Source organism: Pygoscelis adeliae, unplaced genomic scaffold, assembly GCF_000699105.1.
Source record: "Pygoscelis adeliae isolate BGI_AS28 unplaced genomic scaffold, ASM69910v1 Scaffold227, whole genome shotgun sequence".
NCBI classification, from domain to species: domain Eukaryota; kingdom Metazoa; phylum Chordata; class Aves; order Sphenisciformes; family Spheniscidae; genus Pygoscelis; species Pygoscelis adeliae.
Window position 1 is genome coordinate 429,168 of NW_008825100.1, and position 8,741 is coordinate 437,908.

Genomic DNA, 8,741 nt, shown 5'->3' on the forward strand with positions numbered 1-8,741 from the left:
CACCGAATTTCTTTCCAAATTGTTATAAGTATGATGAATGTATTGCTTGGAGTTAATGTATAATCTTTCCAAGCACAAAAGCTAACTGAATATTTGTAGTGGTTTCGCATGCTTTATCTTTTACATACACACATACTCATACAGGACTAGTTGTTTGGAATCTAAAATTCTGGGAAGCTAAATGAACTGAGGCATTGCTGCTTAAGTTTTAGCCTATACAGAGACATGTTGTTGGTATGTCAGTTTTAACATGAAACAGGTCTGGCTCCTAATTGTCATAGTTCTGTCTGCAAAAGCCCTTGCGTGGGCACAGCTAGGCTGGCAGGTAAGTGCTTTATGCTGATGCAGTGTCTGAGAGCTGGTTTAGGCTATACTGAGCCTATAAAAGTATAGGCTCCTGTATAGCCTATACAGGAACTATAAAAGAGCTCCTGTCAGTGTGAGCATAATACCCGTTTTGGAGGGGTTGCCGTACAGCTGTTACTGCAATACCAGAAAATGCATAAGCCAGCAGTTCTTCATCTTTCTTATATTTGCACCGATTAACATATCGACTTCTCCTTTTATAACAGTGATTCTTGAATCTGCAATTGGTATATAGTGGCAACCTTCCCCATTGTCCCAGCAGCTTCGTTTGCTGGCTTAAATAAAAAGACTTTTTTGACACACATGCGAACCTTTACTCGTCGTCTAAAGGAAGAGCTGATGCTCAGCTGCACATGTGTACACTGAATGAACCCACAGATCAAGGGAGCTGGCGTTCAGGATGCATTTCTTCTCGGTTTTCTTTCTAAGTTAAGAGACTGAGACTTACTCACCGAGTTTTATCCTGATCCCATAGAAGCTTACAGGAAAAGTAGCAGTTCCCCAGTGAATTCTGGAGAAGAATCTTCAGACACATTACTACTGTTCCTTTGGCAAAACCCTTTTGTTTTTTAACATGCAAACACAAAGATAACATTGCCAGGGTATGTGGCAAACCTGGTGAGGTGATCCAGCTTTGCTTCTCCACATCCAGGGGTAATTGGGCTGTCAGTGTCAGTACTGTCCTTTCTCTGATGGGGCAAATTCTGTTCCACTTATCTTGTTTTGCCCATCAACTCACTCTAATTTTCCATTTCTTTCTCATCTAATGTCTCTCCTACCTTTACTTTCTTTCATCCCTTCCTTCTCTGAGAATGCTCACCTGTTGTGCTCACCCTGAAACATCTTTCTTTTGTCACTGTTATTCTGAGTGTGAAGTGCCCTCTGCATCTATGTCAGTTCTCACCTCGGGTGCCCTGCGCTAGTTGATCTGACATTAGAGGGGCTTGTGGCAGCCGATGCCAAAGGCTGGCAGTGCTTCCCAGGCTGGAGGTGATTAGTAACAGTGGTGATCCCTCCTGGGAGAGACGCCTGTGTGGCACTCAGGAATTAGCTGTCAGGTAGCCCTGGGTTGGAACTATGTGCCAGGGCTACGGTTTGTGGCCTAAGGTATACCCAGCAGTGTAGCTGGTTAATACTAGCAAGTTAATTTAATGAGGAAAAGATTTGAGGTCATAGTACTCATATACCGGTAGAAATGCCTTGGAGAAACTGATGCACCAAGTGGAACAATTCCGATGATACCTTGATGTTTTTGCACAGTGCTTGTCAGCCAACAGAGCCAAGCGCCAAAGTGCTTTGCAGGTTGCCGCTTATTAATATAAACTGGCTGCTTATTAATGAATAAACATTATTCAGAAGTCCCAGGCAGAACTAGTGAAAAAATAATTGAAAAAACAGCTATGACAACAGAGAAAGTAGAAATTATGTAGATAGGAAGACAGTTTATTATATTAATAAACGCTGCAAACACACACACAGGGCAGTTGTCTCCAAGCTGAAAGTTGGCATACATACGTTTTGTTTCTGTACTTTTATAGAGGTGCTGAATAGAATAGTTACAAAATAACTATTTTGAGTTGGTTTTGGTTAAAATTTTACTTGTGTTTTTGAAAAACACTTGGTAAAGTCTTTGAAAAAAATTAAGGTGAGGGAGATGGACATGAAACATCTGGGGTGCTTCTAGTTTTAATGAGAGCTTGTTTCTTACTTTCCCTTGAAACAAAAAAATTGCAGAATTGGGACCCTAAATTAGACTGGTGCTTGTATAATTATTTGTTTGCTGATTATGAAACTCCTTAAAAAGTGAATTCTACAGTCAACACTGATGTGAGTGACCCTCCTAAAAAAAATAGTGACATACCGTCGCTAACATATATATATGTTATATATATAACATAAACGCATGGTGGTGTTGGGTTGATGGTTGGACTCGATGATCTTGGAGGTCTCTTCCAACCTTAATGATTCTATGATTCTATGATTCTAACAGAGAGCTATACTCTGTCACACCTTGTTGACAGTAGGTAATAATTCTCTCTGTAAATAGTCCAATTGAAATAAATAAGACTGCTTGAAAAACAGCAGCTACTGCTGGATAGTGCTCTTTTAAATCAGTGAAGTCACTTGTAGCATAGGTTTTGCCCAGCAAAACCAAGGATGGCAGAATCTGAATGTCAGGATTACTTACATGTAGCAATTGCAGAGTCAGGATTAAATTTCCATGTGAGGACTTAAAAATCAAGTTCTGTTGATGGTTGGGGGTTTTTTTTGGTTTCGGGTTTTTTTTTCTTTCTCCCCTCTCAAAGTACCTTGTATAGTGTATGATTAATTAGGCCTGATCCAAACCCTATAGGTTTTGTGGGAGTCCTTCCCACTTTAGATAGTATGAGGCCCCAGAGCTCCAACAGTGCAGTGTTGTTCTGCCCCTTGGCCCGTTCAGCCTCCCCAGCCCACGTACCCAGTCAGGATAATATGGGAGAGAAACAGATTCTCCTTCTCTGAAGGAGTGACGGGCCTTCTATTTCTTATTTCTGGCTCTGACTGTACAAGTAGAAGAGATGGTCAGGAAACAAAGTGCAACTGTCCCGAAGAGTGGCAGCAGATGTCAGACAGGAGAAAGGTGAGGCAGGAAGGAAAGTGGAGTGGCTAGCAATTTCCTGGGAGAAATGCAGAGCTATTCCTGCTTACAGCAGAAGAAGATCCTGTGAGGGAAAGCAGGTGTTCTTTTCCCTATCACATGTACCGTTTGTCATATTGGTGGAGCATCTAAGAAAGTGTAGACATTCCTGCGTTGTGCATTTCAGTTTCTCGTGTTCTTGTTCAAAGAGCAAGAAGCATGCCAAAGCTGCGCTGAGGCAGTAATGATCTTTGCTGAATCACACTGTAATAGGGAAAACTCTGAATTTGTGGTAGTAAGCCAGATTTGACTGATGTTTATAATCTTTCCTGTTGTTTTGTTATTGCAGACCCTGGAGGTACAGTACAAACACATACACAGTACCTGCCAGGAAGGACCAGTAATAACAATCATTAAAGCTATAAGGAACATTGTAAATCAAGGGATTTCATCAGAAGCTCCTTGGTGGCATGTTTTTTATAATGCTGCTAGAACACAGGAATTGGGAACATACAGCCATTCAGTAGTAGTAATTTACCAGGGACAGACAAACAACAGAAGTGGCATTGAACTGTAACTGCTGATCAACGTGCAGAAGAAGAATGAATTCTGAAACTAAAACCAAACTCCTTTGTGTCTGTAGAAGAATTTATACTTGAGAGCTCTTTCCCTTCATTTAACTCTCTTTATGATACTCTCAGTGGAAAGTGGTCATCTCTGCACTTCTCAGAGCCTGTTGTCCTAGAAATAGCAGATTTCACGAATTCAGAACCTAATTCTGGTCTCAGAGTAGCAGTCCTTTCATACCAGCTTTTTTCCCCACTGCTCCTGACTTGCAGCTCCTGGAGCAGTGCCTGGGCAGATGGAAGGAAATCTGGGCCCGAGGAATGGCGTGCTGCTAGCCACCGAGTGAGAACAGTGTGCAACACTGTGCAGAGATGCTCACATATGAGAGATGTCCCCAGTATAAACTAAGGCATCTTCATGGATTGCTTTAATTTACAGTCTGTGACCACCTTTTCCCCTGTCACAGCCTGCTCACTAGCGCTCGTCAGTAGGCCCAAAATGGGGAGAAAGATTTTGTGTTGAGCTTGTCCTTTGTTCCATGTGGCACAGGGATAACGGTCAGGTATTCTGACTTACGTTAGAAATGGGAGTCATGAAAAGCCTCCACGATTGGCACTGGAAACTGCAGATTTGGTATAGTCAGAGCTGTGTTGAGTTCAGGAAAATCGCAACTGGCAAGGCTGGAAAGCAGCTACATAATCTTTTTGGCCTGTGCTCTTGTTCAGACAATGCCGAATTACAGTGGATTACCCCATGCCTGCATAAGGGAGGAATCCTGTAGCATGGTTCCCCCACCAGCACTGTGTACCACAACAGTGTTTGCCTACAATAGACTAATTTACTTTCCATGTGCTTTGTGTGGGTTGGCTTATAACAAACAGCCTTGACAACATAGTCTTGGGGGCTGATAGTTGTAGCAAGGATAATCTTGCACCAACCAGGCCAGGGAGATGAGTGAGGTCTACAGCAATCATAGAGAGAGCAATAAAAATCAAAAATTTTGAAATTATAATGAAAGGTTGGACTTTGCAATCTGCACTGACACGTATTTTCTGATATGAACAGCACTTCAAATGAAATCCGTGTTTAACTTTAAAAATCTGGTAGACTTGTCCCCTGATGAATCAGTCCCCACAGCAGGGATGAGATGCTGGCAGTCCTGTAGTAAGTGTATATGGTGATCAGGCAGGGAGGGAGCACAGTACCGCAAAGCGGATACATTTACAGGGGCGTTGAGCACAGGAGCGTTGAGCACAGGGCCTCACTAGAAACCCTGTGTAAGGTCTGGTCCCTTCTGCAATAGTACAAGCCAGGAGCAGCTGGCCAGTGGATCACAGGTCTGCCAAGCGGCAGCGCTCACGCCGGGGGCTGGCACCCGGAACGGTACCCCATGCCGGGAATGCCCGAGAGGCAGGTGTCGTGGCAGGCGAGCCTGATGGAGAGCCAACTGAGCCAGGGTCGTTCACAGCGTGTGCGGCTGGTCAGCTGGAAGCAACGTACGGGGAGAGCATTAGACACTGGTGATCATGGACAGCTGAGCTTTCATACAGCTTCCAAGGTTTAAATGCCTGTGTAAGTCCTGTTGAAGACACAGGCTGAAGGACCTTGCTGAGCAGGGATACTAGTTACCTTTTCAGGAACATTCTGTGTATCCTTTTCAAAGAATTTCTTATGGAAAATTGAAGCAAAATATCTCCAGTCTGCCAGGGATATTTACACAGTTTACTTAGTGGAAGGTTCCATGGGAGATCCCATTATTTTTCCTAAAGCACCAGGCTGCTTTTATTATTATTACTGTTACTACAACATTATTCAGAAGTCCCAGGCAGAACTAGTGAAAAAATAATTGAAAAAACAGCTATGACAACAGAGAAAGTAGAAATTATGTAGATAGGAAGACAGGTGCTGTCCTGTAATTTACAAAAAATACCATCATCTATTTTCACTTGCTGTTTAGTATTCAGTGGCCTGATCTAACAACCAGTGGAGTTTGTGAAAACTCCTCTGATTTCAGTAGAAGCTTGACCAGGCTGTAAATGCATGCTTCATTAGGTAAAACACCTGAGGACTGTGGTATCTTCTATCAAAATAAATAACTTTTTCTCACAATATGTAATTAAGTGATAGAAGAGTTGCTACTAGTAAATTCTGCAGTTCAGTCACAAGCCGCCTAAAACCTGAAGTACCAAAAAGAAAAGGCTCCGACTTGATGATGGCGCACTGCAAGCTCTATCTTTTGAGTAAGAGTTGAAGGTTAAATACAGTACCAAACTATGCCCGATGCTAGTGACAAAGTCCTTTGTATGGCTCTTCCCAAGAGGCATACTTATGTAGCTATTCCTCAGGGCTAAGACGTAATCTTTCAGGGTTGCTTGTCACAAATTTGTCCTCGTGTCATACATTCATCCCTTTTTGCAGAGTGTGATTAAGGATGTGCAGAGCAAGTCCTTCTGCAGACAAATGGTGTGATCCTTGCTACATGAGGGGTAGCATTTTAATTGTCAGGACAGATGTGATTTTCGTTTTCCTCCATTATTTGCCTGCGCCCATAATCTGCTGCTCTTACATTCTGCAGCCATGTCTCATGTCTGAGGGTGAAGACAGGGATATCCATCTTGAAGAGTGATTGTCTAGCCATTGCCAGTGCTTCCCTCTCTTGAGTTGCTGTGCTCATATTAAATAGAGGCCCTCCATCTGTTACAAAGCTTGCACAAAAGTGGCGTGCGCATGTAGAATATATAGCTAATTTAACAAGTCATCTTTGGAGTGGTGTCAAAGTCTTGCAGCTCCTGTGAATTGCCACTTAGGCAAATTTTAGAGCCTCAGGTTGCATCCTTAAACTGTTTATTTTATTGCACTGTCTTTGTAACTGTAGTGCCTAGAAGAACTTTAAGCTCGCAGATACTTAAATCTTCAAATTAAAATCACAAGGGAGTATCTTTTTCTGGATAGACTCTAAGCACATGAATAACATGCCCAGAACCTTTTTGCCACAGTCTCGCTGCCACCCAGAGCACTGTGCTGTACTCACTGCGCAGAAGAATGTCTCGCCAAGGGCAAGAGAGGAGGAGACAAGAAGCACCGTCAGCAGCCTAGAGTAGCTGACATTTTCCCCTCTCTTGTGTAACTTCTGTTGAAGCCAGAGTTTGAACTGAAGGCTGATTGAAATGGTGTTTTTCTGGCAATGGAGTACGTTATGTGAGATTATGAAGTAGATCTGAGTGAGATAAAGGACAGGTGACAGAAGAGAGAAAATGAGGACCAGAAAATGCTGCTTCTCCAGCAAAGCTTTTCTTTGATTACTACCAGAGTATTTTATAAGCAAAGTCAAAATGGTGACACAGTGCCTGAGGGTACGTCATTTCAGGTGCATCCTTATGCTCCCATTGTCATATACTGTGTTGGCACTGTGACCAGGCTGCAGCTGATGCGATACACTGCTCTGTCCCTCTCCAGGAGGGAGAAGTGCCTGTGATGAGATAGCTTCTGTCAAGGAAGAGCAGAAGGCACCCGAGTTCTGTCTTTTGTAAGGGACTCTTCTTGAGAGGTTTGCTTTCCACTGAAATATTTCTGAAGTATCCAATTTTATTTCAGGCATTTATCATTTTTTGGGGGTGATGAAATATCGGCATTTTTCAAAGATCAGACACATTTCTTGAAACTTTTTTTCTAAATGAAATCCCATTCTTTCATTAAAAAAGGTTCTGATGGAAAAATATTCCTGCAGATTTAGCTGAGTTTTTTGGGGTATGCTCTGTCCCTTCTGCAGAACAAGTGGTAGTGCCAAGCTCCTGCACCCGCTGGGGATGGGGTTTTGAGCTCTGCGTCCAGGCAGTTAGGCTGAAGAAAATAGCTTTATCTTGTGGTCAACGAGCGGGCATTTGTTGCGGGTCCCTCTCTAATACCTTAGGGAAATGACCCAAAGGGCCTGCAATGGAATGAAATTAATTTACGATTCAGGCCTGAGAAACCCCAAAGGTCATGTAGCAGCATAGGAGAGTCTAGTTTAGGGACGGACAGAAGGCACGTGCCTTTGTTAGCCGTCCTTAACAACCTGATTTCCCACTAGGTACCAAGGCATCCAATAAAACAAACTGAAAAAGAATGCCCACAACACTCATGGCATCAGTTACCCTTTATTTAGCATTGTTTGTCAGTCACTCTCAGCAGCTTTTCCAACATAATGAGAAGTCTGGTAATTTTGGCACTCTGGGGCATTTTCTTTCTTTTAGCATGGAAGGAACAGAGTTGGGGCCTTATGTGGTAGGTGCACAGATGTTGGGCTGTCATTTAAAAGTAATACTTCACTCAAACAAATTGTCTTGGTAAGAATCCATGTTTGCTTTTGTTTTGAGGTGAAGGAAGCTTCGTGTGAACCACAGATGGTGTTTACAGCTCGTCATGCAGCTATCGCTTTCCAGACAGATGGAGAAACATGGAGAGAACAGAAAGAGAAAAAGGCAGCTCTAATGGTTGGCATCTTAATTGGAGTTTTTGTACTGTGCTGGATCCCTTTCTTCATCACAGAATTAATAAGTCCCCTCTGTTCCTGCAACATCCCACCCGTCTGGAAAAGCATCTTTCTTTGGCTTGGCTACTCCAATTCTTTCTTTAATCCCCTCATTTATACAGCATTTAACAAAAATTACAACAATGCCTTCAAGAACCTTTTTGTAAAGCAGAGATAAAAGGGCACACAGAGGAGAAAATGATTCCTTTATTGCATAATACAGAGATTTCTTGAGGGAAACGCGCCTGTGATATGTACAGTTTTCATGCACAAGAGCTACCTGAGGGGATTTAGGAACAATGAAAAAGAAGATGGAAGATGTTTGGATATAAACCTACGGACAGTTTACAGTTCCGCCTTGGAATTATATGCTGCTCCAGGGTTTGGCAGAGAAGATAGAAGCAGTGAATACCTCCCATCTGCTTTTTCAATCAACGTGTGTTAAGGTCTGCAAGCGAAGCACTGTATGTGTCCAACACCATGGCTGTCAAATCCAACTGGACTGATCTCACCTAACCAGCTACAGGTGCCATTCTGTAGCTCGCTCATCATTGGCAAAGGCGCAAGTGGGAACTGCTAATTGAGCAATACTGAAATGTTTGTGATAGGGGCAGGATGCTGGCTTCATTTTTGAGATTTATTTGGAAGGGAATAAACACGCTGTATTCAATCAGTTGTTGA

The 8,741-nt window shown here is 42.8% G+C and overlaps 1 protein-coding gene across 1 annotated transcript in view; it reads left to right on the forward strand.

Annotated features, from left to right (window-relative positions):
* LOC103919620 (5-hydroxytryptamine receptor 5A-like) overlaps positions 1-8,238 on the forward strand; it is a gene marked incomplete at its 5' end in the record, with an annotated part of 10,051 nt that extends 1,813 nt beyond the window's left edge. The window contains one exon of the mRNA XM_009327157.1: positions 7,906-8,238. Coding sequence (XP_009325432.1) covers positions 7,906-8,238 — 333 coding nt within the window. The remainder of the gene's footprint in view (positions 1-7,905) is intronic.
* Between the last annotated feature and the right edge of the window lie 503 nt (positions 8,239-8,741).